At 47.1% G+C, this 27,038-nt stretch overlaps 2 protein-coding genes across 4 annotated transcripts in view; one reads left to right on the forward strand and one right to left on the reverse strand.

Annotated features, from left to right (window-relative positions):
- Positions 1–7,244: 7,244 nt before the first annotated feature.
- On the forward strand, positions 7,245–26,326 carry RMC1 (regulator of MON1-CCZ1). Of its 3 annotated transcripts, XM_080920068.1 has the most exons (20): positions 7,245–7,403; positions 7,705–7,781; positions 9,922–10,006; positions 11,616–11,672; positions 13,139–13,225; positions 15,319–15,459; positions 15,675–15,778; positions 16,637–16,726; positions 16,814–16,919; positions 17,740–17,851; positions 20,080–20,124; positions 20,306–20,359; positions 21,303–21,431; positions 21,890–21,996; positions 23,898–24,017; positions 24,200–24,277; positions 24,427–24,531; positions 24,618–24,686; positions 24,767–24,992; positions 25,377–26,325. In XM_080920068.1, the coding sequence occupies exons 1-20, from the start codon at positions 7,302–7,304 to the stop codon at positions 25,454–25,456; spliced, it is 1,974 nt and encodes a 657-aa protein (XP_080776194.1). In that variant the 5' UTR covers positions 7,245–7,301; the 3' UTR covers positions 25,457–26,325. The 3 variants fall into 3 exon arrangements, with proteins under 3 accessions (XP_080776194.1, XP_080776196.1, XP_080776195.1); XM_080920069.1 differs by lacking the exon at positions 7,705–7,781 and having other exon boundaries at positions 7,345–7,403; positions 25,377–26,324; XM_080920070.1 differs by lacking the exons at positions 7,705–7,781; positions 9,922–10,006; positions 11,616–11,672 and having other exon boundaries at positions 25,377–26,326.
- NPC1 (NPC intracellular cholesterol transporter 1) overlaps positions 25,271–27,038 on the reverse strand; it is a 40,410-nt gene continuing 38,642 nt past the window's right edge. Inside the window, exon 25 of the mRNA XM_080920067.1 lies at positions 25,271–26,434. Within this exon, the coding sequence (XP_080776193.1) occupies positions 26,352–26,434 (83 nt within the window). The 3' untranslated portion in view covers positions 25,271–26,351. The remainder of the gene's footprint in view (positions 26,435–27,038) is intronic.

Here is a 27,038-nt window from a genome sequence, read left to right on the forward strand (position 1 = left end):
ACCGAAGCTGTAGCGATCACCTATCTCACCGGCAAGGAAGACACGCCACAACAGGATCCTTCTACAGGCGTTTATTGCGGGCTTGATTGAAGTAGTGAAAGACCCCGAGCCCAGAAACCAGCCCTCCTTATATATGCTTAGGAGGACTGTGCCGCCAACTGATTGGTGCATTCTGTGCGCCCTAATTAGCATACTCAGAGTCACCATGATTCAGCAAAAACAGGCAGGCGCGAATGAATGCGCACTTAGGTTGTTTACCTCAAAACTGGCCATCCTCCCTTTGGGCTGGGCGCCATCTTGTAATGGCGAATACAGTGGCTTCCCACAGAAGCAGTTAAAAGTTAAACTCTGGCTTGTAGCCTGTACACACCTTTAATCCTGGCAGATGCAGGCAGATTTTCTCCAGAAACAAACATTCTAAATTGTTGGACAAAGGCCACTGTTCTTTAGAGGATTTGGAGGAGAATGGCCCCCATGGGGTCAAGTTTGAATATTTGGCCCACTGGAAAGGATTTGGTGCTGTGGCCTTACTTGGAGGGGGTATGTCACTGTGGGTTAGCTTTGAACTTTTTAAAATACACTGAATGGAAACATTTGATAGGTAGATTATAGGGACAGAGGAGGAACCCCTGTTGTGAACCCCAGATGGCAGCTGATGACATCCTTAGGTTTTGGTAGAAGCTAATGTTTACTGAAGCAGTACATTTCAAAAGGTTAGTCAGTCACAGGATGTCAGGTCTGACAGAAGTGATGAGGAGTGGCTCTCGGGGCTAACGATGGACTGTAAATGCACTCGGGCTGCAGCGTACTGACCTCTACCCAGTCACTGGGGCTGCAGCGTTCTGACCTCTACCCAGTCACTGGGGCTGCAGCGTTCTGACCTCTACCCAGTCACTGGGGCTGCAGCGTTCTGACCTCTACCCAGTCACTGGGGCTGCAGCGTTCTGACCTCTACACAGTCATGTTTCATTCAGTTGATCAGCTCTGTGAGTGACTGGATCAGGGTAGGGGAAGGTGTAGCCTCTTTCTGAGAACTTTATCACAGTGATAAAGCATCCTTCCTGTCCATGTCTACACATCTATTGATGTCTTTGCTCAGCTCACATTTGGCAGTCATGTTGCTGAGACTGGGTGGAGCTTCTGACATCCCTAGGAGACAATGATGACAGAGGCCATGGATTTGAAAGAAATGGAGGCATGGGAGATTTTGGAAAGAAGAAAGGGAGGAAGAAAATAGTTTAAAAAACATAATAAGCCTTTGTGACTCCTATGTACTGTCTTGTGCCCACTGCTCTGAGAAAACCAGCTGCCATGTTATACGGGCACTCAGCCAGGACCCTGGAGAGACTGCCGCCGCCCGAAGCTGAGCCTCCTGCCAGTAGCTGGCAAGTAGCTCTCAGCTGTTCCAGCAGTCAAATGAAAGGATGCAAAACATGCCACTCCCAAATATGCCACCCTGTTCTGGTGTTCTGAGAAAACTTTAACAACAGCTACAAGAAACACTTGTAACCTTCCTAAGAAGGAGATGAACTACATGTAGGAAGGCATCCTTCCTGAACCACAGCAAGAAGAAATCTACAAATCAGCCTTGTTGAACTAACCTTTCTCTTCCTAGTCATATGGCCATGATTACCCCTTGCCTATCTTTTTCTTGAAGACTCAATGGCTGACTTAGTTACTGCTCTATTACTGTGAAGAGGCCATGACCAAGGCAACTCAGAACAGGAGCCACTTAATTGGGAGCTTGCTTATAGTTTTAGAGGATTGGTCCACGATCATCATGGCAGGAAGCAGAGGCATGATGCTGGAGCAGTAGCTCAGATTGTCACCCACAGACCCATGGACACCTTATAGTCCATCGTTAGCCCCGAGAGCCACTCCTCACCACTTCTGTCAGACCTGACATTCTGTGACTAACAAAAACTTTTGGTATGTACTGCTTCAGTAAAACCTTTTTAGCTTCTACCAAATCCTAAAGGTATCAGCTGTCATCCGGGGCTCATAGCAGGGGTTCCTTCTCTGTTCCTATAATCTACCTACCTAATGTTTCCATTGGAGTGTTTTTAAAGTGTCTTAATTCATGATTTCTGTGTTGTTGATACAAAAATGTAATGAAACTTACTCTCTGTTAGTACATGAGTTGGAGTAACTGGTCCTGGGCTGTACTTACTCCTATTTGGTTTCGGAGGAAACCATCCTGTTTCTTTAAAGTTAGAATTGTTTTTCTTTTCTTTTCTTTTTTTTTTAACATGAATGTCACTTATACTCTGAAAGTGCATTTTATAACATACTATACTATTGGTTCATGGGTCAGCCTTGTGCAACTTAGAAGTCCCTGCTCCCCAGGCCTACCAAAGCCATAAGTCTCAGCAGAAAGTACAGAAAGTGCACTGTCTTGGATGCTGGCTACCATGGTAACTGCGATAGTGCAGCTACCACTTTCTCATTCTCCTCATCCTGATCTGTCTTTTCAGAGAGCATATCCCATACAAATCCATTGTTCTTGTGTGTTAGTACACACTACACATGGACTAGCATGAGGCAGTTGTTCCCTAATATTCATCACTGTTCAAGCATCGTGATGGCACTTGACATATTTGGGTAGGTGCTCAACTCTATTGCAAATGAATGAAAGTTTGATTATACCTGTGTGGCTCAAAGGCTTAAGAAAACATCAGATGTGCTGGGGCAGATATGACAGAGAATGTTTTATTCTTGCTAACTGTCCCATAGGAAGGAGCAGTACCAGGATGCGCTCCCTAACTACTTGTAAATATAGGGGCTGGAGGCCTTTAGGTGAGTTTGTTACAGACAAGCACAAAAGGGTGTCTTTGTGGACATGTGTCTTCCTTTATCCTCATAGGGATAGAAGATTAAACTCCACCTCTATCTTGTCAGAGGCCCCAAAGGGTCCAAGAATTAATTTTCGTTTTTACAAAGATTTAACTTTATACTTTTTATTAGTGTTTGCTACAACCAGTTCATTTATATATGTTTTACATGGCCCAGGAGCTTGAATGGAAATGAAGTCTAAGAATTTGTTACTGGGAAAAAAAAGAATTTGTTATTGGTCTGACAAATGGCTCAACAAAAGGTCCTGAGTTCAATTCCCAGCAACCACAAAGTGGCTCACAGCCACCTGTAATGTGATCTGATGCCCTCTTCTATTATGCGGGTGTACATAAATAAGTAAATCTTTAAAAAATAATTTATTAATAGGCCAAACATGGTGCCATTCACCTTTAATGCCAGGACTTGGGGGGCAGAGGTAGGTTGATCTCTGAATTTGAAGCCAGCCTGGTCTATAGATCAAGTTCCAAGACATCCAGGAGTTACACAGAGAAACCTATCTCAAAATAACAATAACCAAACAACCAACCAAACAAACCAAGGGTCTGTTGCCAATATACTGAATTGGACAAAGATTAGTAGTCCGGCTTGAAGAAGCAAGGGGATTATGCATGAAGACACAATGGTCCCCAGCTTACCACAGGGTACAGGCCCACAGAGAGCGGTGCCAGCCACAACAGTGGGCTCATTAACATAGTGAGGATAACCCCACAGTGCCAAGAAGCCTGTCCTTCTGTCAAATAAACAACACTAACCAGGACATCACAGCCCCTTTCAGGGGGTACAAGTCTCCCTCGGGATTCACCCAGTGTGTCTCTGTTTCTCTTTTATTTAAATTGATTCCTTGTTTGTTTGTTTTTATTTCTTGGAGACAGGGCTTCTCGGTGTAGCCCTGACCGTGCTGGCACTCCCTCTGTAGCTCAGGCTGGCCACCTTCAACTCATCTTCAACTCGTCCCCACCTGCCTTTTGCCTCCTGAGTGCTGGGATTAAGGACAGTGCTACACTGCCTTTTTTATTTTTTAATTTTTGTGGTGTATGTGTGTGTGTGTTTATATATGTAAGTGGAGGCCTGAGGTTGATGCTGCAAATGATCCTTTATCAGTCTTCCACCTTATTCATTGAGGTAAGGTCTTTAAATCAAATCCAGAGCTCACAGATATGGCTAGTCTTGCTAGCCAGCTTGCTTTGAGGATCCCCTGTCTTTTGGTCTCTGTCTTAGGATTTTAATTGTGATAGAATACCACAGCAGAGCCAAAAGCAATTTCACCGACGGAGATGAAGGCAGGAACTAGAGTAAAGGCCTTGGAGGAAGGCTGCTTCCTGGCTTGCCTTTAAAGGTTTGCTTAGCCTGCTTTCTTATAGCAGCCAAAACCACACGCCGAGGAATGGCACCACCCACAGTGGGCTAAGTCATTCCAGATCAATTATCAATCAAGAAAATGCACCATGTTTGTCTTCGGGCCAATCTTACAGGGACATTTTCCCAATTGAGAGTCCCTCTTCCAAAATGTGTTAAATTGACATAAAACTGGTCAGCACACCTTCCTGGAGCTGTGGAGACCACCGTTTCTGGAGGTCTGGACGCCAGTCCTGCTCACACAGGGAGTGCCTCAAGTGCAGAAGCACGGCCAGCCCTGCAGTGTTTTCAGTCCTGGTGCTAAATAAGCTTTACCCTCATGCCACAGCTTCCAACCCCGAAGCGCCCAGAACAAGATGAACGAGGTGAGAGTGGTCCTGGACCTGTTCTTATTAAAAAGGACAATAGGCTAACATGATGCAGTTTAAACTCCTTCCATCTAGACTCAAAATGACACACTTCCCCTTTAAAAATGCAAACCACCCCAAAGTCCAAGAAACCCTCCTATCTATTCCTCAGCATACTTTTTCTATACACATGTAACTATGCAGAGACACTTACATCGAGGCCCAGAACACCTAAGTACAGGGGATCAGAAAGCAGGGACACATGTTCAAGACTTGCAAGAGAGAATTTGTAACACACAGGGACTAGCTACAGGTGTACATGAGGCAAGGTAGAAAGATGGGGTGTAGCAAGGGGGCAAGAAAGGAAAGACACTCTACTGCTCGGATGTGTCTGTCCTGGTGACTGACGGGAAACCCGCCTAATTGAAGAGACACAAAACCTACAGATGGTGTGTCTTTCCTTCCCAAGCATTCCAAGCAAGGATGCCAAACACAGCAAGTGACCCAGGCTTGCTTAGGCAGCATTTCAACTCTCAGCACTCCCCCCTCATCCCTGAACACCTTTTTATTTATTTATTTATTTTTGCTGCCTGATCAAGGATCCAGCTTCTGCCTAAAGCCCTCCCACTGGGAAGGGAACTCCTCTGGACAGCTGGAGGAAAGGCTTAGTTCTATCTCCACACAGGCTGTTTGGTTTCCCTTTGCTTTTTGAGACAGGGTTTCTCTGTGTAGCCCTGGCTGTCCTGGAACTCACTCTATAGATCAGGCTGGCCTTGAACCCAGAGATCTGCCTGACTCTGCCTCCCTAAGTGCTAGGATTAAAGGTGTGAGCCACCATCGCCCTGCAACACACAGATTACTAAAACTAGTTCCTCTTATATTATCGATGCTCCTTTTCTAACCAAAAGGATTTTGGAAAGTTCAAAGAAGAAAACAGAAGTCATCTAAATAGTGGCTAGGCAGTGAAAAGCTCTCTAGGAACGATGGTGGATGGTCCGTTAGTCATTTGTCACCTGGTCTGACAAAGAATAGGTAACAAAAATTAAAACAAACAAAAACAGCAACAGGAAAGTCTGTATGCTACTTTTCGGTTCTAGAAAGTGTCAGAAGCACCCTCTAGAATGCTTACACAAACATGTGCAGCCGCCTACCTCACAGACCAGAGCTCCTGAGCTCTGCAAAACAGTCTAAGAGTAAAGTAAAGAAGAGAAGCAACCACCCAGCAGGGGCAAGGGGTGTCAGGGCAGGCAAGTGCCCCCAGTCCTTGGCTGAGCTGTCTGAGGGCTGCACTCAGTCTGTCCCCCAGTAATCTGAGCTCACCTCTTCCCAGGTAGAAATCTCTCCTAGGGTTCCCATAGAAAGCCTGGTACTTGCAAGCTGAGCTGTCTCTGAACCCCCACTTTTTGTTCTTTTGTTGCTGTTGTTTTTAAAACTCCTCCAGCCCACAGTGTTTTGGTCTGTCCTTCAAATTCTTATCTTTCCTGTTCTGCTCAGCCCCTCCCTCTTGCTTATCACTTTCAAAGCAGCACAGCCCTGGTATAGCCAAGTAGGGTCCAGCCCTAGCTTCACCAGGCCTCAGGTTTTGGCTGCCTTGGGTCCTTTTCCAGCCCCTTCCTCAGAGGTAAAAGGAGTTCACAATGAATTCAAGCTATAGTTTTAGTTTACTAACTCTTGTTCCATGTTCCAATACTTTATTTAAGCTTTCAGAAGGTACAAAAGTTGTTGAGCAGTCTTCTAATGCTAGTTCTTGGGAGATGCGTGCTATGGAACTTGCCTAACATGCATACTGCCTTCTGGCTTCTAAGTTCACCAGCACTTGTGTGGACATACTTACCAACACACACACACAAACTTAAAACAAAATAAATCTGTAAAAGAAAGTCAAATAGGAAAAAAGGTATTTGCCATAGTAGCAAATGAAATCCATAAGCAAACTTCCGGGAAACAGAAATACATGTTAGGTCAGAAGGGGGCGCCACAAGAAAGGCAAGGCTCCTCAAACTCCGGTAGCTCATCATGCTGCGTGGTAGATGCCTTTATTTATAGAGCCATCTCCTGGACCAGGGTAGTTTCTTCTAGGCCTCTCCAGTTTGTAGCTGGCCACTTGGCTGGCTGGGAATTTAATGCCCTAATTTCTATTTTCTTCTTTAAATAAAGGCGCCAGTCACGTTGGTTTAGGGATCCATCTGATGACTTGTTTGCCTTAATTATATCTTTGAAGCTTCAAGCACATTCTGAGATATTGGGGATTAAAACTTCAACAAGTAAACTCTAAGGGAGGGGCGAAATTTAGTCCTTAACATCTTAGCAGATCACAGCACTCACTTGTCAGTATGACTAAGGTCGACTGCTCAAAAATCAGTTTCTGGGGCTAGACACGGTGAACACAGAAATCGTAGGCTCGTAGGCTTCCTCTGATGCACGCTTACAGTTAGCCTCCTGCCTCATCTCTCTAAACAGACAGAAGCAGGAACCCTAGGCGTAAGCGACTCAGAATGTCACCACTGGTGAGCAAGTTAGAAACCAGGCTGGCCTCCCAGCAGCCCATAGGCTTCCGGGTCACGTGACTAGCCCTCCTCCCTCCTGGAAGGGGCGTGTCCTCGGGATGGTCCCTCCCCCGTCCGCTGAAGCGCAGACGGCCCGGTCACGTGGAGAGCGGGGCGGGGCGGGGCCTACGGCAGCGGCGGAGCGGCGACCGGAATCGTGGACTGCGACCTCCGCGGACGAGCTCCGCCGGTCCCAGCCATGGGCGGCGAGGACTACTACCTGGAGCTGTGCGAGCGGCCGGTGCAGTTCGAGAAGGCGAACCCGGTTAACTGCGTGTTCTTCGACGAGGCCAACAAGCAGGTGAGCGGCGGCGAGGGCCCCGCGCCCTGACGCCTCAGCGCCGCTGCACGGGAGCCCAGAGTGCTCGCACGGGAGCGGAGACGAGTGTGCAAGTGCATGGGCGGTGCCAGGGTGCGCGCTGCTGTCAGCGGTCAGTCTCAGCGTCTGGCCTGCTCTTGAAAGTCGTCCAAGCACCCACCTACGAGAATGCCCTGTTAGTTTGTTCGGATGAATCGAGGACGTGGTGCGGTAGATATGATCCTTGAAACACTGGGTTTAGGTCCCTATAAAGTCTGGCATTAACGTTGCCTCTTTTCCCCAGGTTTTTGCTGTTCGCTCGGGTGGAGCTACGGGAGTGGTCGTTAAAGGTCCAGATGATAGGAATCCCATCTCTTTTAGGTAATTTGCACTTTCAGTATAGTACCCACATGTCAACACCGCGGTTTTCTAACCTGGAAAGTTGAATCACTTTGTCTCTAAGCGGCCTGATGTGTCAGGAAAAAGCAGTGGACATTAGCTGCTATAGTTTGGGGACAGCGCAACTGTCAGTGAAATACGAGTGGCAGTTCAAGTGGGAATCACAATCAGCCAGGGCACCCACTTCCTGGTCCCTGAAGTTATTGAGTCCGTGTATTCCTGCACGAATGAGTCCTGGGGACGCAGCTCCTAGAGTTTCTGCTGGGTGGAGGAAAACGCAGTGTTCTCGCGCAATGGAGGAAAACCAGGGCTTCCACTGAGACAGTGTGATTGACAGTAGCAGTCTCTTTCATTTTCACAAGTCCCTCAGTTTGTAAACACTGTGGCAAAGGGAAAGTGTGGTTGGTGTAGGACCTCAATTCAGTGGTGGCAGAGGCCTATAATCCCAGCCCTCTGGAAAGCTGAGTAGAAGATAGCTGGCAGTTGATGGTGTAGCAAGATCCTGTTTTTTAAAAAAATTTCAGAAAAAATTAAAAAATAGCCAACTTTGTTTTTCTCTCTTTTTCTTCATTATTTTCTTCCTTCTTTTTTTTTAATTTTTTAAAATAATTTTTTGAGACAGGGCTTCTCTGTGTAGCCCTGGCTGTCCTGTGATTCATTCTGTAGACCAGGCTGGCCTTTGACTCAGAGATCCTCCTGCCTCTGCCTCCTGAGTGCTGGGATTAAAGGTGTGAGCCACCACAGCCTGTCTTGTCTTCTTTTATTGGCCCTTGCTCAGCACACCCTGAATGCCGCAGACAAGGATTTGAATTAGTCTAGACCCCTTTAATTGGAGAGAAGAGATTCAGCAAATATTGTTTGCCTGCTAAGCTCTATGCTAAAGCTCTGTTCATTATGAGGAAACATTTAAGGGGTGCAGCTTTGGTGGGAAGGGAGTGATTTCTGGTTGGAACCCAGGCCTAGATAACACCAGGAGCAGAGGCATGGTGTTTTGGGGACTCTAGGTCAGATGATTTGCGTAGGGAAGGTGTGGCCACTACCAGGATCTATTCTATGAAGTTTTCCTTGAGGGTGAAGATCTGTCAGGTCAGGCGTGGTGAGGTTACCGCAGTGTTTGGAAATACTGTATGCCTGCATCCTTGAGGCTGGGTTGTTGGGAACAGAGACAGTAAGAGCACTGCGTGCAGGTGAGCTTTGTGTTGCCTAAATCCATGGGGCTTGGAGGTGCAGATTGCCTTCCTGTGGACATCTGATAGAGCCTGGGAAGTTAGGGGTGAGATACCCCAGTGAGGGGTGGAGACTGGGAGGGAGCTGTCCATCACAGACTGCAGTTCAGAGCTCTGAGGAGCTTGTGGTCTTGGTAGCATACAGCATTTAGTTTGTAAATGTGTATGCATTTTTATTTCCTCCTTGTGGTTTGAGACATTGTCTCATTGGCACATTAGCATGGCAAGCGATCCTTAAGGGCTTGCTTGTCTGTCTCCCCAGTACTGGGATCATGAGGAAATGCCACAGTGTTGAGATTTTTTCCCATGGGTTCACACTCTGGAGATCACACTCAGCTCTCTGTGAGAGAGCTGAGCCCTAACTTTTTATTTTTTAATTATTTATCTATTATGCATACAGTTTTCTGTTTGCCTGCAGGCCAGAAGAGGGCACTAGATCTCTTTATAGATGGTTGTGAGTCACCATGTGGTTGCTGGGAACTGAACTCAGGACCTCTGGAAGAGCAATCAGTGCTCTTAACCGCGGAGCCATCTCTCCAGCTCCTAATTTTTTTAACAGCCTTATTCAGTTATAATTGGCTGGTAATAAATTGCACATTTACAATTGGTATATTTATATACCCAGAAAACTGTCACTAAGGTAATGAGTGCATCTCTATGCCACAAGGTCTCCAGGAGTCTTCAGGTGACATGTGTGTCACCCTAAATTCTCCAACCACTTGGCTATGTCATCTGTTTACCTCATGAGCAAGTTGTTGCCTGTAGATTTTGGTCACAGCTTCAGAAACACAATGGTAGCATTAGTCTCGGGTCTGATGCTTCCCAGAGTTCCTGGCTCTTTGTCAATGGAGCGAGAGCTGGAAAGCCCCTGTCCTAACAAGTGCTTTCTTCCTCAGAATGGACGACAGGGGAGAAGTGAAGTGCATTAAATTTTCCTTAGAGAATAAGATACTGGCTGTTCAGAGGACCTCGAAGACTGTGGTAAGACATGGCTTAGAACAGCACTGGAAAGAGAACAGCTTGGAAGAGACAGAGTCTGAATTCTGGTTGTTTGCTTGTCCTCAGAGGGTCAGTGATGTGGAGCTCCTGAGAATCTTTGCAGATGAGAAGATAAATGAGCTTAGCATTAGTCTGTCCTTAAAAAGCCGTGTGTATTCATGATATGAAATGCTGAGCTTCATCATGACATTTTTTAAAAGATTTATTTATTTAATGTATATGAGTACACTGTAGCTGTCTTCAGACACACCAGGAAAGGGCATCGGATCCCATTACAGATGGTTGTGAGCCATCATGTGGTTGCTGGGTTTTGAACTCAGGACCTCTGGAAGAGCAGTCAGTGCTGAGCCATCTCTCCAGCCCTCATCATGACATTTTCACACATGTTTATTATGTCTGGTGGTCACGTTCCGCCCCACTGCCCTCTCCTGACTCCCCTCTTCTAAGTGGTCCATTTTCTACTCTGATCATTTTTATGTGTGTTCTGCCTGTTGTGTATGTTTCTGAACCATGTGTGCCCTAACCTGAGAAGGCCAGAAGAGGGCATAGGATTCCCTGCAACAGGAACTACAGGTGGTTGGGTGCTGGGAATTGAATCTGGCTCCTCTGTCTGTAACTGTTGAGCTAGTTCTTTGGCCTCTGTTTTGTTTTTTAAGTAATTTGGATCATCATACGTCTTTATCTTGCTTGCTAACTGGCAACATGGATTATGGGAGGTATATATTTTGATTACTTGGTGAATGACTTGTATTTCAGGTCACTTTACCATCTGGTATTTTTCCTGTTTTGGGTAGGAACAGGCAGATAAACACAAGGCAACTTGCCGATACTTCATTTCTTGGACATCTTCACCATTGCTTGCCTTGGGTTGGGCTGCAGTGGTGATTACTCTAGCATGAAGAGATCCCGGGTTTGCTCCTAGTGTCACATGTCAGTCAGTTACTCACCCTGGTGGGGAAACCGGCAGACTGCTGTGTTTGCTGCTGCTTCATTTAGTTATGTTGAATTCCCAGGAAGCCTGAGGAAAGTGATGTCACCCATTTGAGGAATATATTTCTTTCCTTCCTCCCCTCTCCCTCCTTCCTTCCTGTCCCTTCTCTCCCCTCATCTCTTTCGCTCTCCAATCACGTCTCCTTTTATGGCCAAGGTTGACCTGGAACTTACCACATAGACCAAGTTGGTATTGAACTTGGAGTAATCCTCCAGTCTCAGCTTCTTGAGTGCTGAAATCCTAGGTGTGAGCTGCCTGCTTGGCTTGAGGAATGAGTTTTCAAAGTCTGAGTGTTTAGATGGATCCGGTTTAGTTGACTGATACATCTGATATATTTTACCCTAATTGTCTTTATGTCTTTTCACTCTGTGGGTGTTTGTCCAGCTGTCTTTTAATCATCTTAAGAACCTGCTTGTCAGGCATGGGGCGCAGACATTACCCACCAGCACTCAGAAGGCAGAGGCAGGTGATCTCTGCAGTACTTCCTAGTAGGCTGTATCTCAGAACAAAAACAAAAACATTTGACTGTTCTATTTTGTAGTAGGCTGTTCAACCTGAAAATTCCCCTTTGTGTGTGTGTGGTTTTTTTCTGTCTTCCAGGACTTTTGTAATTTTATTCCAGATAATTCTCAGCTGGAGTACACACAGGAGTGCAAGGTACACAGGTGGTGTGGGGGATGGGCCTCGTCTCACTGCAGTGTCCACTGTTGTTTGTGTGTGGAGAACAGTGGTGGGGAGATGTCTGTGTTGATGCAGGACAGTTTCACCTGCAGTGCTGTCTGGGGTTTCCTCACCGTGCTTGCAGGCTTCTGTGTCTCAGGCCTTGGATCCCATATGTCCCATCTTGTGAGGTTCTTCTTTCCTCGATGAGTCTCCCTCTCGTATTCCTGCACCCTCTGTAGGTATAGACCCTAGTCTCTCTTGAGTAGATCAGCTTGGTGTGATAAATAAGGCTGTGGGAGCTCGCCATGGTCTCCCTGGGAGCAGCGGGGAGAGTGGCCAGAGCTATCAGGACATGGGTCTTGGCATCTTGGTTAAGTGGCACACAAGATGGGGTCCTTAGCTGTGAGAGGAGCCTCAGGACTTACACAAGCTCCTCCCAGCCCTTCGGGTGCTTCAAGTATGGAACAGCTCCTTGTCTGAGCCCTGCTATGCCCCTTCTGTGGTCTCAGGCCCCTTGACCCCGTCTTGGTTTGTGTTCACTGAAGAACTTCAGCCCGTGTGTTCCGACTGTGAGTGGGAGAGTGTTGCAGTTTGGGAGGCAGACATTGGAATTTCTGGCCTCTGATATTGTCTTTCTATAAAACTCAGGCTTCTTTCTCTGTTCAGCAGAGTAGAAGGAATTAAGACTCAGAACCTTCAGTAGAAGTGTTAGGACTAAAATCGGGGAAAGCCGTATTTAAAAGAACATTTGAAATCAGTGTGGAGATGCCTTCCTACAGCCCAGCGTCTGGGAGGGTGAAACGAATCTGAGCTCCAGGCTGCCCAGGCTGTATTGCTCAAGGCCGGCCTTTGTCATAGCCTGAGGTCTGTTCTGAAAGCCTCATGAGTTAGTGACAGGAAGGGCTGAGCATTGAGGTTTTGAAGAGAGCTGCACAGCCTTCTTAACAAACTAGAGCATTTACACGTGTTAACGCTACAGCAGGCGCTTGGTTTGTGTGTGGTGTGTACAGTGTGTGCAGGTTAGCCTGCCCTCACAGGTCAGCGAAGGGTGTGCAGTGTCCTGCACTGCGTCATTTTATCCCCTTGAGGCAGGTCTCTTACTGAACCTGGAGACAGGCCAATGGCCAGCAAGCCCAAGAGATCCCCCCCTCCTCTCATGACCCACACCAGCACTGTGGTTATGGCCACTTGTGGCAATTTATGGGAATACTGGGGATTTGAACTCAAGTCCTGCAGCAGGGGCTCTTACCCACGAGGCATCTCCCTAGCCCTTTACTTTTTGCTAATTTTTACTTATATTTTGGAGATAATGTTCCATGTGCAGACTGGCCTGCATCTTGAAATGTAGCCATGGATGGCCTTGGATTCCCAAATGCCCTGCCTTAGCCTCCTGGGTACTGGGATTATAGACATGTGTAACCAAAGCCAGCTAAGAACCATGTTTCCTGCAATTCTTCCAGACCAAGAATGCCAACATACTAGGCTTCTGCTGGACCAGTTCTACCGAAATCGTCTTTATAACGGATCAAGGCATCGAATTTTACCAGGTATTGTATCAGTTATAGTTTGCTAGAGATAAAGGTTCCTAAAAATGACTGTCAGCCCCAGTTCGTATACAATTTTAGTTTTCCTCTGGACTCATGTATTTATTATTGTTATTATTTTACAAAGGGGGCTCCTGCACATAAACTTTGTGGTGTGGGTTTTTCTTGCATAGCAGTATACTTTGTAGCTTGTTCCCAGATTTCATTCTAAGAACAGTTCTGTTCTGTGGATGATCTGCTGTCTTGTCACTTCCTGTTACAAGATGTCTAGCTTGATTTCACTTTTTTATCATTAAGTCAGAACTTGTGCTGAGCCGGCTTATATGTTTCTTCATGTTCATGGGTGACCGGTATTTGGAATTGTGTAGCACGTTCATACTTTGAGAAGTAGTGTGGGAATCTCTTGTTCACATTGTTGCTGTGCCTGAAATTCAGTTGTCTTCTCAGAGAGAGAGAGATTCTCACTGTCCTTTTAGGGCAGTGGGTCACAATCCTTTCACAAGGGAAACCTAAAACCATCAGAAAACACAGATATTTATAACTGTAGGCTTTTCTACTACACCCCGGTTCCTAAAGTGATGACTCTGAGACTGAATTATTTATGAATAAATGCCTAGGCCATAGTCTTGGGCTTGCTCCCTGGCCAGCTCTTAACTTAATTAGCTCATTTATTCTGTTCTATAAATGCCACATGCTTACCTCTCCTCAGATTCATGTCTGTCTCCTCAGAGTTCAGGGTAAATCTCTTCCTGAGCCTGACTTTATCCCAGAATCCTCTTTTCTTACCGGGACTCCCATCTCCTATGACCTGACTCAGCAACATGCAGGGACCTTGACAGCAGGGGCTCCCTGCAGCCATCTTAAAAATATCTGCGCCTGGTGCTTAAGAGAGCACTTATTGGTCTTTCAGGATCATAGTGGGTCGCAGACATCTGAACTTCAATGCCAAGGTATTGAAAACCTCTTCTAACTTTCACAGGTATGAGACATGCACATAGTTCATATTAATATTTTTGCACATATATATGTAAAACATACACAAAAAACAAAATAACACTGGAAAGAAGATCTGTTCTCTCTAGTGAGAAAGTACATCAAATCCCCAAGGCATAAGTTAGGTTTAGTGAGATGGGTCAGCACTTGCCACCCAGGCCTCATGATCTGAGTTCCATCTGTCATGAGAGAACTGTGGCCTCAGAGGTGTGTCCAGATTTCCATGTGCACACTATGACTTACCCAGGACTCCGTATATATAGTAACAACAAAGAAATAGATGAAGGAGAAAGAGAGCTCCAGTGTGCTCCTTTACGGCTCATGTGGAGGTCAGGACAACTCTGTGGAGTCCTTTATTTCCCTCCATTGTTTTGTGGGTTCTGGGATTAGGTTTAGGTCAGGCAGCAGGTGTCATCTTTCTGGTCCTGTACATTCTCATCTTGTGAGGCTTGGATGAGGACATTCATGCTTTCTGGCCTTAATTTCCCTCTTGGTTCCTTGCTGTGTTGCTGGGTGAGTGTTGATTTCTTGAGTCTGCAGTGTCCGCAGTGTGTCAGAATATAGAGGTAGATGTGCTTAGATTCTCAAGTACTGCACTTGCAAGCAGGCTTATGAATAGTGGGGTTAGGAAAAGGGAGCCTGACCTGATCCACTGCCAGGAGTTAGTGTTAGATAGAGCTGGTGGCTAAGAAGGGTGGCTGACTTAATGCTGGCGCCCTGGCATTGCTTTACTTCGACTAATTCTCAGCTTAATGAAAGCTTGTGGCCCTCGCTCTTAGGCACATGGTGCCAGAGCACGTGGAGGCTGGGTCTTCCTCAGCCTCAGTCTCTCATCTGTCATGTGCTGTCTCTCAGTGTGGGAAAACACCATCACAGCATGCCGTAATAAATACAAGTGACATACCTGTGTGACCCTGGGCTGGTTACACTTGCTTTGGTTTTTGATGGTGTTGGTGACTGAACTGGGACCTCATGTGTACCAAGCAGGCTCTCTTCCACTGGGATTTATCCCAGACCTCAGTGGCTTTTTGTGTTCTTTATTTACTTAATTTGTTGTAGCAGTCTTGTAACGTGAAGATTCCTTTTCTTGACCTTTGTCCCAGGTGTTGCCTGAGAAACGAAGTCTCAAACTCCTCAAGAGCCACAACATCAATGTGAACTGGTACATGTACTGTCCCGAGAGTGCCGTGATCCTGTTGTCCACCACAGTCCTTGAGAATGTTCTGCAGCCTTTTTATTTTAGGGTAAGAGTGAGCCTCAGCCCCTTGAACTCTCCACCTGTCTGCTGGTTCTAAAGCAACAGTCACATGTGAACGCCGCACCTCAGACCACGAGAGGGCGCACTTCACCATCCCAGCCGTCAGAGGACGCATCAAAGACTGTCTTCATTGCTTTCATGTGGGGCAGGCTAAAACGTGGAAGAAATGCCCTAAATGTTCCTAAACTTCCCCCTAAACAGGCTGGCACCATGTCGAAGCTTCCCAAGTTTGAGATTGAGTTACCAGCTGCACCGAAGTCAACTAAACTTAGCCTTTCAGAACGAGACATTGCGATGGCGACCATGTATGTCTGTCTTCAGAGGGTAACATGCCATTGCCCTTTGCGACATGAGTGATAGGGGTGTGTTAGAAGCTCAGGGAAAGGAACCCTTAGAAGAAGTAACGAGGACTTGCCTCTTTTTTTTTTTTTAACATGACACTTTTAAACAAAGGTTTATTTTTCTGTGTGTGTGCACCTCAGAGGCTGTAAAAGGGTGTCACGTCCTCTGGAAATGGAGTTACAGCTGGTTGTTAGCTGCCATGTGGGTGCTGGGAACTGAACCTGGGAGCTGAGGTGTGACTTGGTGTGTTGGAATGTACTTTCCTTCTTCCTTCTCCTCTCTGTTCTCCACCTGGCCACCCAGTTTAGGGAGCCGAGAAGTAAGGGCAATTCTGGGTGGGCGTTGGCGGGCCAGGGCTGAGCTCCTTGCTGGAGTTGACGTCCACACTCCATAGCTGCTCCCAGCAGCACCAGTAGGTAACATCCTTTCCTTATGGGACGTGTCCTCATTCTATGAAAGGAAACAAAGATAGAGGTGGAATAACCAGTGGGTGTTGTGACTGTTGACTTCTTCTTCCCTGCTTTGGAATTCTGTGCTTGGCTATGTGGTGTTCTTCCAGAAGACTGTAGTCAGACTGCATGTACTATCCCTTTAAGACTGGGTTGGAACTTGTTCTGTAGTCAAGATGACTTGAACTTCTGATCCTCCTGAGTGCTGAAATTCTAAACATAAGCCACCATTCTCAGTTTATGGCACTCAGGGGGCTCAAACCAGGGCTTTGTGCAGCTAGGCAAGCCTTACTCTACCAGCTCAGCTCCCTACCCAGCGGGGAGGAAGGACTCTGAAGTGGCCTAAACTGATGTGCATTTCTCTCTGACTAGATACGGGCAGCTTTATGTCCTCTTCCTGCGGCATCATTCCAGGACCTCCAATAGTGCAGGAGCAGAGGTGGTGCTATACCACCTCCCACGGTACGTCTTCCTCATGCTTCTCTCTTTGCTTTTAAATTGAACTAAGGCTTGCTGACCTCTTTCTCTGACCTCTGTGCTGTCTTACAGAGAGGGTGCGTGTAAAAAGATGCACATACTGAAGTTAAACAGGACGGGAAAGTTTGCCCTGAATGTAGTGGACAACCTGGTAGTTGTCCACCATCAGGACACAGAGGTACAGTCTCATGTGGGAAGCTGTGGTTGTCTGTGCAGGGCCCTTTAATAGGCTTTGTGAGAACTGGCAGACCTGGACAAGGGCGGGGAAGAGAGCTGAAGCTCAAAGGAGTTAACGGATTAGCTGATTCCCTAGCAGTTTATTAAAGCGGTTTCAGTCTGGGGATGCAGCTTGCTAGGCAGAGTGCTTGCCCCATCTGTCCCGTCCCAGCATTGCTTATGAACCGGCTGTGCGGTGCACACCTCTTAGCCCAGCACTTGGGAGGCAGAGGATCAGAAACTTAGTCTTCTTTAGCTCTATAGTGGGTTTGAGGAAAGCTTGGACTACACGAGCTGCTATCTCAAAAAAACCAAAGAAATTAAAAACTTCGAAAAAATATCATTTGATGTGATGTTTGGATTCTTGCTCAGTTGAACCAGTGGAGCTGGGACCTGCAGCAGACCCTGGTGTCACCGAGTCTGGCCTTTGTTTCATGTGTGGGTGTGGATAACAGTATCTGACCGTCATGTTTGGACATTATTGGGCCCATTGGTCTGTGACAGGTCTTGCTTTTCTGGTAGTAGGAGAGCCACACATTTCCCTAGTTTCCTGCAGGGTCCCACTGCTATGTCTCTGACTAATGCTGGTTCACGTTTAAGTGAAACAGACCTGCCTATGTCTCTGAGATCTTACAAGGAAGCAGGGAGCATTTGTGAGAGCAACAGCAGTGGGAAGGAGAGTCGGCATGAACACAGCAGTCTCTGAGGGAGAGCTGGGCTGGGGGTGGCTGGGAGCACACAGGCTTCCAGACCTGCAGCAGGTGATGTGTTTGTCCTACTAGACGTCAGTGATATTTGACATCAGGTTACGGGGAGAGTTCGATGGCACGGTTACCTTCCATCAGCCTGTGCTTCCAGCCCGATCAATTCAACCTTACCAGATCCCCTTGGCAGGTAAGAGAAATTGTGGGAAATGGCAGTGCTGTCTTTTCCCCACAGGGCCACATTCTTGTTAGAATCTTCTGGGGTCATGCTCACAATGGGACAAAGAACATGGGGAACCCCTGTCTGCTTCATTTTGCAGAGGAACATTTGTTTTCTTGTTTTGGGATGCTGGAGATTGAACTCAGGACCTTATTAATGATTTCTGTTCTCCTGTTTCTGTAACCCTGGGATTAAATTCAGCTGACTGTGGCTGAATAATTTTAATGGGGTTACATGCCCCCTACATTTTCATACTGTGTTATGGTTACTATTTTTTTTTTTTTTTTTAAGATTTGCTTTTTGTTTACGTGTCTTTGTCTGCATGTATGTGTGAGCATGCATGCATGAGTGTTGTCAGAAGGCAGAAGAGGTGCAGGATTCCCTGGAGCTAGAGATATATACAGTTGTGACTCTGAGGATGCTTGGAACTGAATTCAGGTTCCATGTTAGAGCAACAAGGACTTTTAACCACTGAGCCAGCTTACCAAACCCTTGTGTTTTGTTATAGTAGATGTAGCCAATGGTTAGTCACAATAACAGCTTACAGGTATGGTTCTTGAGTTTATTCTAGATCATTCCTCCTACTAACATCAGGGAGAAAGTCAGGAGAGTAGAAGGTCAGGAGTTTAGAAAATAAATAGTCCCATTCGTAACAGGCCTCTGATAATACTGTTACTATACTTCTATAGGGGACTGCAGTCGTTAGCTGACTGAAGCCCCCAATCTATGGTTTGTTAGGAGTCACACTTGTCAGCTGACCTTTGGCAGTTCTCAGCCTCTGATTTCCTTGTGCTTTTGGTACGACAGTTGAGAGCCACGCTCTAGATGGTAGATCGATTAGCAAGTGCTCAGCCTCTGGGCGGCTGGTCCTGTGGGAAGGAGCGGCCGGCACAGCCGGCTCTCACAGGTGTCTGGCCTTAGCTGGCTTCTGTGTGCTTTCGGGCCTCTGGCTTTTCCTGGATAGTAACATTAGTAAGGAATGGATGACGGTGAATTATTGACGTGGGTAAAACCACTGTAAACATGTAAAATTCTCAACTCTGATCCAGTAATAAAGGAGCAGTAAACAGGCTAATTGCTTGACCAAGGTGCTAGTGGATCAGATTAGCCCAGGAAAGACTGATGGAAGAGGGCAGAAACCTATGGGCTCCTGCGGTTTTAGGCGCCTGAGCAGGTGGAGCCTGCCTTTTCCTTCGTGTTTCCTGCTGGAGCCCCTGGGAATCTGAGACTGTTGCCTACCTGGCACTGTCATTGGGTGGGTGTGTGTTCACAAGCTGGTTTTCAGAGATGTATTGGTTTTGTCTTGCTGAGCAGGCAGCTTGTGTTTCACTGATTACCTGGGGTCTCTGAAGATTGAAATGCCGTGCTCTCCTGAGGCCTGTGATAGGCAGTGCAGTTTTTCTCTTCAGTCTTGTGCTAGTGCTTTGCTGACGCTTGTCTGACTGCGGGCTGTTAGAAAGACCATCTTATCTGTGCAGCTTAATAGCACTGCCTTCTGAGTATAGCTGGGCAGTCTGCACAGAACTGGGAACTCTGTTTATCGTGAAAAGCTCTCATTTCCCCAGGTGGCATGAGTCCCAGTCATGAGGGGTATGCTTCTTAGGTGGCCCTCACCTACCTACGTCCATGGCATGCAGAGCAGGTAATGGTGCTCAGTGTTAAGCAGTTAGCCACAAGCCATCTTTATTTGAACCATTGGTGAGCCCTCCAGGTACACATTTAAATGGTTAAAAACAAACTCAGGGCTGTAGAGGTGGCTCATTGGTTAAGAGCACTTGCCTAACTTGCAGAGGACCTGGGTTTGGTCTCTGGTACCCATGTGGTGGTGGACAACTGTCTGTATCTCCAGTTTCAGGGATCCAACATCCTCTTCTGGTCTCTTCAGGTACCAGACATGGATGTGACAGACAGACAGACAAACACACACACACACATTTGGGCAGAACACTGAACCCATAAAACATTTTAAAAATAAACCTTAAAACCAATCACTGTAAGGGAAGCTTTGATACTCTCTTCCTGAAGACGAATCTTCATGACTGGTGTGGGTGTGTCATCAGTGAGACAGGCTCGTCCACCTCCTCACCTAACTACAGTCAAGTCACGGCTGCTGGAGGCATTACAGTCTTTCCATGGCTCAGTTCTCATCCTGGCATGTTTCCTGACTGTCTCCTCACACTTGCTTTCTCTGTTTGTAGGTCCTGCTGCTGTCACAAGCCAGTCTCCTGTCCCCTGTAAACTCTGTATCCTCATGAAGGTGGTAGTACTGCACACGGGATGTGTCCCTGCCCCACTGATGAAGCTACTCTGGGGAGGGAGGCCTTTTGTGGCCTCAAGATGTGGAGGTTGGGCAAGCGCTAAGTGAAATGGGGCTTCCCTTTTATTTCCCAGTGTTCCCAGTGTGAGATTTCCTTTAACGTACAGATTCCTCATCATGGATTGTCTTTCAACCAGACATCATTATCAGTGCAAGCCAAGGTAGGTCTGAGGGCCGCTGCTAGGATAGAACAGCACGTGCCCACTTTACTCCTGCCAGAGTCACGTCAGTGTGAGCTTTGAGGTGGCTGACCTCGGTCTAGAGAGTGGGTTGGATTTCACCCTCTACTCAGGCTCTTTCTTTTTCATGAGCATGTATGATTCTTATACTTAAAGTGACTAAGAATGGCCAGTCCTGGTTTGACTCCCAAAAGCTGCCCATGGGTCTCCATCCTCATTTTGTAGCCCCACTCCCCATGTTCCTGCCCAAGACGCCTGTCCGTTATCTCGTCTTGGCAGTGGACAGCTCCTCCAGCCTGCGGTCTCCCCTGTGTGATTGCCTGTGGCCTGCACTCGAGAACTTTGCATCAGTCTCTATCGTTTTCAGTGTTCAGTCTCGTCCTCTAGGGTTCTTAGACACCCACTGCATACAGTGAGTTCACTTCTTCCACACACGGACACTAGGGCCAGCTCTTGGAAACTGAGAAAGCGGTCACTTGAGTTATTTTTGATGTGACATATCTTTCCCTCATGGAGCTCTGGTGGCACCAGCTTGCTTGTTAGCGCTCAAATAGGCTGATGAGTGAGTGGGGATGTCACTGACGGCTTCTGGGGTACCCATGCAGGAGAAACTCAAGTACCTGGTACAGAGGTGATGAGGCGACTAGGCGTGTTGAAGAGGACGTAGTCCTCTGGGATTGAGCTGTTGTCCTTGGAGACAACCATGAGTGTGATTCAGTGCAGTTCTTCACACATTAGAATTCAGCGAGGTTTTCTGAGATAGTGTGACGTCTTCCACAGTCCCACCATATCCTGGCTCCATGTTGGTCAGGAAGAAAGGGCCTTTAGCTGTATTTAGTCTTTAACCTGGAGAGGTTAGGACATTCTTTGTTGGTTTTGTTCTGGGTTGCACACATTGATGAACATGCTGCCTCTTAACGTCCAGGTTACCTCTGGAACCTGCAGGTGAAACTTCAGCCCATAGTGAATCTCTTGCCAGATAAAGGAAGATTGATGGACTTTCTCCTCCAGAGGAAGGAGTGCAAAGTGGTCGTTCTGTCTGTCTGTTCACAGAGTAAGTGCACTGACCCTTTCCCATGGTCTGTGGAAAAGCACCATCTCTTTATTTTTTAAATTACACCTGTGCATACATGTATAGGCACATGTCATGGTACACATGCACATGCAATGGCAGGTGTCTGGATCTTAGAACGACTTACAGGAGTTTGCTCTCCTTCCATCATGTGGGTCCTGAGATAGACATCAGGCAGTTTATCACCTGCTGAGTCTTCTTGCAGGGGTGTTGACCATGCCTGTTGCACTCTGAAGGCTGGATTCTTCACCCATAGGAAAGGCTGTAGACTGTGATAGAAACCAGCCACTAGGCAGTTGCTCTAGTGGAAGCTGATTACATCCTCTGGTGACACTGCCTCGCTCGTGTCCTCGTCACTTGCAGGGATCCTGACTGATTGTAATGTAGCACAGGGGGATTCTGATTCCAGCGGGTCTGAGCTCATGCATTGTCCTTTCCAGTGCTGAGTGAGTCCGACAGAGCCACGCTGCCTGTGATAGCCACCGTTTTTGACAAACTCAACCATGAGTACAAGAAGTACTTGGATACTGAGCAGAGCTACACAATGGTAAGATAGACCGTGTCAGAGGAGTCCTGCGAGGTGACGTGGTTATGTGGCACAATGGAGAGGGCAAGGTGACAGTGGTGTGCCGAGAGTCCCCTCCTGCAGCTGGCTCAAGGCTCCAACTCAATACCTTCACTGTTTTAAAACTGTTTGTGCTTATGTTTGGATTTGTTGTAGGAAGATTAGCCATGGCTTTTGACAGCCTGCACTAAGCAAATTAGAGGTGTGATCTCCCCCCCCCCCCCCCACTGTTGGCAGCCTTTCTCCTTTGCAAACTATCCTGAGGGAAGTTCGGGCAAAGTGTCCAACGTGCAGCACTTGTATGAACATGTTAATTCTAAAAGATGGTTTTTATCTCAAATAAGAATGAATGAATGGATGTGTGGATTTGGTTGTTAGGGTTTCTCTATCCCGCTGTCCAGGCTGGCCCCGAGTGCTGGGGTGTGCTACGACATTTGGCCAAAATAACTTTTTTTATTGATGCATTGTGTCCTTTGACAATTTCCTGTCTATCTTGGCGATGTTTCCTCTCACTCCTTTCTACCCATATCCTCATCGCTGGTCACCCCCCCCCCCCGCCCCCTTACAAGTCTCTTTCCTGTTTTGATGGTTTTTATGACCCACTGATTTTAATGAGGACTGTCAAGGAGCACTGATTTGCAAGTGTCCCTCGGAGCTTGGTGGGATCACTGTTGGATACTCAGCCAAAAGCCACGACTGTCTTTCAGAATAGTTCAGCAGGGAGGTTTAGGGTCCCATGAGCCCACCCAGATCCGTGATTGACTGCTGACAGGGCCAGTGCATTGCAGTTATTGTGAGATGTGTTGGTGATGTCTGTGTCCAGCTCTATGGATGGTGTTTTGCAGCCCTGTCTTCTGTTTTCATATTACCTCCTGTATGATGTTCTCTGAGCCTCAGAAGGGGCTGAGTACTCAACAGTTATCCTCAGCATCTGACCACACAGGTCTCTGTACGCACTGACATTTACTGACAGAGCAACAAGGCTTGTCCTAAGATGAGAAATAAAAGGTACCTTAGGACACTGCCAGCTTAAGTGTCCTGTGAGCCATTGGCTAAGTACCAGCACTGTGCATTTCAGTTACGAGACCGCACATGTTGAGTTAAAGGTGGGGAAATTATTGTGGCTTATTACTAGGTACCAAGCTTAGTACTTCCATTTTTTTCTAAAGCAAGAAAGAAACTTGAGCAAGTGGAAGAAATTATTTCAAGGACAGCTTAGCAGCAGTGGATATTGTTTTAAACTGAGAACCTCACTTTGTTTAGCTGTTTGGGGTTGGTCTGTCTGATGGGCCGCTGAAGGCCAGGCTGCCTACATCACCTGTCCTTGTTCTGTGTCAGCCGTCTGGTTGTGCCTCCTTCCTCTGGGTCCTTCTGGTGGTGTCCTGGGCTGTGGAGCCAGTGGTTCCACACTAAAGCTCTGCCTGCTCACACAGATCACAGCTCGAGACTCTGAGGAACTCTGGCTCTCTGTTGAATAATTTCCGTTACACTGGCCTGTGGCTGTGACTTGGTGGTAGAACTGTAGAGACTGGTGAAGCCCTGGATCCATTTCAAACACTAACATAGATCCAGGGCAAGAAGCACTGTTTACTGTCTGGGAGAACTTGGTGAATGCGGGTGCAGCTGGCCTCGAGTGAGGGAATCAGGTCAGTCACGAGTCTTCAGAGGTTGGGAAAAGCGTCACTGGCTCGGTTATTTTGCTGCAGTCTCCCAGAACCCTGGAGTGTTTCCAGGGCACCTGCCGTAGGAAGGATTTTGCGTGAGTCTCATTTGTCAGGTGTCTGGCTCACATAAGCTTGTGTCTAGAAATTTAAGTCTACAGTTAACTGTAGTGGGTACATTTCTGTGGGAGATGACTAAGGTCACAAGTTGTCCTTCTTTAGGCAGTAGAAGCAGGGCAAAGCCGGAGCAATCCTCCTCTCAAAAGGCCGGTGCGGACCCAAGCAGTGGTGGACCAGTCTGATGTGTACACACATGTGCTGTCACCATTTGTGGGAAACAAGGTATGTGATGGTTTCTGGCCTCTGAGTGGGTTACTGTGTGGCAGCAGCCCTGGGAAGAGGCTGAGGATGGTCACTAGGGGGTGTGGTTCACAAGGATTTGTCTAACACCAGCAGAGGGAACTCTGGGCTGCCTGTAGCTCCTTTTGCAACTGATATTACAAGACCCCCTTCTTCCTCCATAGGAAACACCACACAAGTTTGTGGTAGCTGTGCTGATGGAGTATATCCGCTCTCTGAACCAGTTCCAGATCCCAGTGCAGGTACCTTCAGAGGGGTCTTGCCATCCCACACTAGAGGAATGGGGGCGGAAGAGAAGGCTAAAGAACCTGCAGACCCCGGGTGGCTAACACGTCGGTTCTGTGAGAATGGGCATAGCTATGATACCATTTACGTTCCTCTTGTGTTCCAGCATTATTTACACGAACTTGTCATCAAGACACTTGTCCAGCACAACCTATTTTACATGCTCCACCAATTTCTGCAGTACCATGTGCTCAGCGACTCCAAGCCTTTGGTCTGTATCATCGGATGTCCATGTTAGTCACTAAACCTTCCAGTGGGAACCTTCTGGCTGAAACCAGCTGAAACCCTGTCTTTCAGGCTTGCTTGCTGCTGTCCCTAGAGAGCTTTTATCCTCCTGCTCACCAGCTGTCTCTGGACATGTTGAAGGTACCTGCCCTGCCACAGCCTTAGGTACTGCCAGCATCCCTTCCTGTGGTTGCCCTGACCGCCATCTTTCTTCCTTGCAGAGACTTTCAACAGCAAATGATGAGATAGTAGAAGTTCTTTTGTCCAAACACCAGGTGTTGGCTGCCCTAAGGTTCATCCGGGGGATTGGTGGCCACGACAACGTTTCTGCACGCAAATTCTTAGATGCTGCTAAGCAGACTGATGACGTCATGCTCTTCTATACCATATTCCGCTTCTTCGAACAGCGAAACCAGCGTTTGCGAGGGAGCCCTAACTTCACACCAGGTAAGGGAAGGCCCAGAGCGATCACAAACAGCAGCAGCTTTCATGAAGCTATTCAGGATGAAATTTAGGCATCGTGGGCATATCTTATATCTGATCTTGGAATCCCTCGATAGAGTAAGTAGGGTTTAGAGCACACATAGTGGCTAAGGACGTGAATGCTTCAGTTGTAAACAAGAGAATGAGCTCGTGCTGAGTGTACACAGTACTGAGAGCCAGGGAGGCTCTGGCCTCACGGGATGTGTGAAGTGTGAGTTCTGCAATAGAAAGACCTCAAAACATAGGAGGAGGAGGTATTTTATTAAAGAAAAATAAGTTAAAACCCAGCATATACCCATGAGTGTTGTCTGCTGTGACCAGCTGGTGACTAAGTCACATTTCCTGCAGGAGAACACTGTGAAGAACATGTCGCCTTTTTCAAGCAGGTTTTTGGAGAACAAGCTCTAATGAGGCCCACGACATTCTGAAGTCCCTCAATAGTTTTTTTTTTTTTTAATATAAAAATGTACAAAGTTAATTTATTGCATTAATAAAGCTCTTTAAACTACAAAAATGTTGTAATAAAGTACCTACAGCATCCTCAGATGTTGCAAACTCCCAAAAAAAGGAGACAGCAAGACAGCACATGGGCTGGCTTTCAGACTGTGAAGTAAAAGCTTAAGAGTTCTCTGGAAAGTCAGTTGTGTTGGATGGTGTCTTGCTGGGGCAAACACAAGAAAAACATTTCACTGAAGCAAGCACGTGAATGACAGGCATGACTGGGTGGTCTGCCTTACATTGCGAAGTTGAGCTCCATCCACAGAGAGAAATACAGACGTGTTAGTCTTGAGTCTTCGGCTGAGAGGAACAGCAGATGTTCCGGTTGACCCTGGCCCCTCCTGCCTACTTGTGGTTCAGCTGAGGCCTGGCTCTTCCTGTTCATGCCACTGCTGTTAGATCCAGGAAGTGTTAGCGGGTGGGTGAGCTGAACTGCTGGTTTCATGACAACACAGATGGGATCTGCTCCAAAGAACCTTCCTAAACAGGTCCACTTCCCCAGTATCCTTACTTTCCCACTCTGGTGGGTAGTTGGCTAGAAGGGAAGTTAAAGTGTTAAAAAATTAAAGTTAAGGAACTGTCCTTCCTCGTGCCCAAGATGAGGTTTCTTAGCCTGTAGGGGCTGGTGACTGTTGCCTTCAGATTCATAATACTGCTTCACAAGTTAAGTGTGCATTCCTGAGTTTAAAAGCATGGGTGGAGCTGCATTTGCCACAGCTGTGACACAACCTGACTTCTGGGAACAACCAGCAGCCTTGACAGTGCAGCTGTTATGCAGTAAATTTGACCTATCCAGACACAAAGTCACCAAAGCCTGCTACAAGGCTAAAAATTGAGGAGCCGTTCTCTCTCTGTCCCTTTGTATCGCTCTTGAGTGGTGTGTCTTTTAGCTTTATTTACTGACGGTCCTGTGTGAGACAAAAGAGAAAGAAGTGTAAACAATCTCCCTGGGCTTGAAAACAACCCATGGTTTTGTTGATGTTTTTCCTGTTTTATTTTTTTGTGTTTTGTCCACATGTACGCCTATGCGTGCCATGCTCCAGAGGACAGAAAAGGGTCAAATTCTCACAGTCTGGAGTCGTGAGCTGCCATGAGGGTACTGGGGACTGAACTGGGGACCTCTGGAAGAGCAGCAGTGTCTTTCTTAACCACTGAGCCACCTCTCCAGCCTCCAGTGACTTAGTAACAAAGCTGTAAGGCAAACTCATCCTGTTACCTTTTCAACTGGGCGTCACTGTATGAGGTGAAGTCACCTCAGCCACACAAGCAAGGATTCTGCAGGGGCTGCGGCAGCTTTCATCTCACGGAAGCAGCAGCGAGCCTAGGTAGGCCTCCAGCACATCTAAGGAAATGACCTGGCTAGCTAACACTAAAGTCCTGGGGAGCTTTCACTTTTTCGTTCTGAACAGGTCACTGTCAGTACAAACTCAAATACTTTAGGAATGTCCAAATCTAAATTTTTCTCTTTGAGCCAGGTCTTCCAGCCTAGGCTGGCCTCAAACTTTGGATTCT

This window comes from Micromys minutus (genome assembly GCF_963924665.1).
Source record: "Micromys minutus genome assembly, chromosome: 8".
Lineage (NCBI taxonomy): Eukaryota > Metazoa > Chordata > Mammalia > Rodentia > Muridae > Micromys > Micromys minutus.

What these genes read in the sequence shown, in the direction of transcription:
- RMC1 (XM_080920068.1), top strand. Translation starts at nt 7,302, where the DNA reads ATGGGCGGCGAGGACTACTACCTGGAGCTGTGCGAGCGGCCGGTGCAG. An exon ending in TCCACCATCAGGACACAGAG is followed by an intron (nt 16,920 to 17,739) that starts GTACAGTCTCAT and finishes TTGTCCTACTAG; the next exon opens with ACGTCAGTGATATTTGACAT. An exon ending in TCAGCGACTCCAAGCCTTTG is followed by an intron (nt 24,532 to 24,617) that starts GTCTGTATCATC and finishes CCTGTCTTTCAG; the next exon opens with GCTTGCTTGCTGCTGTCCCT.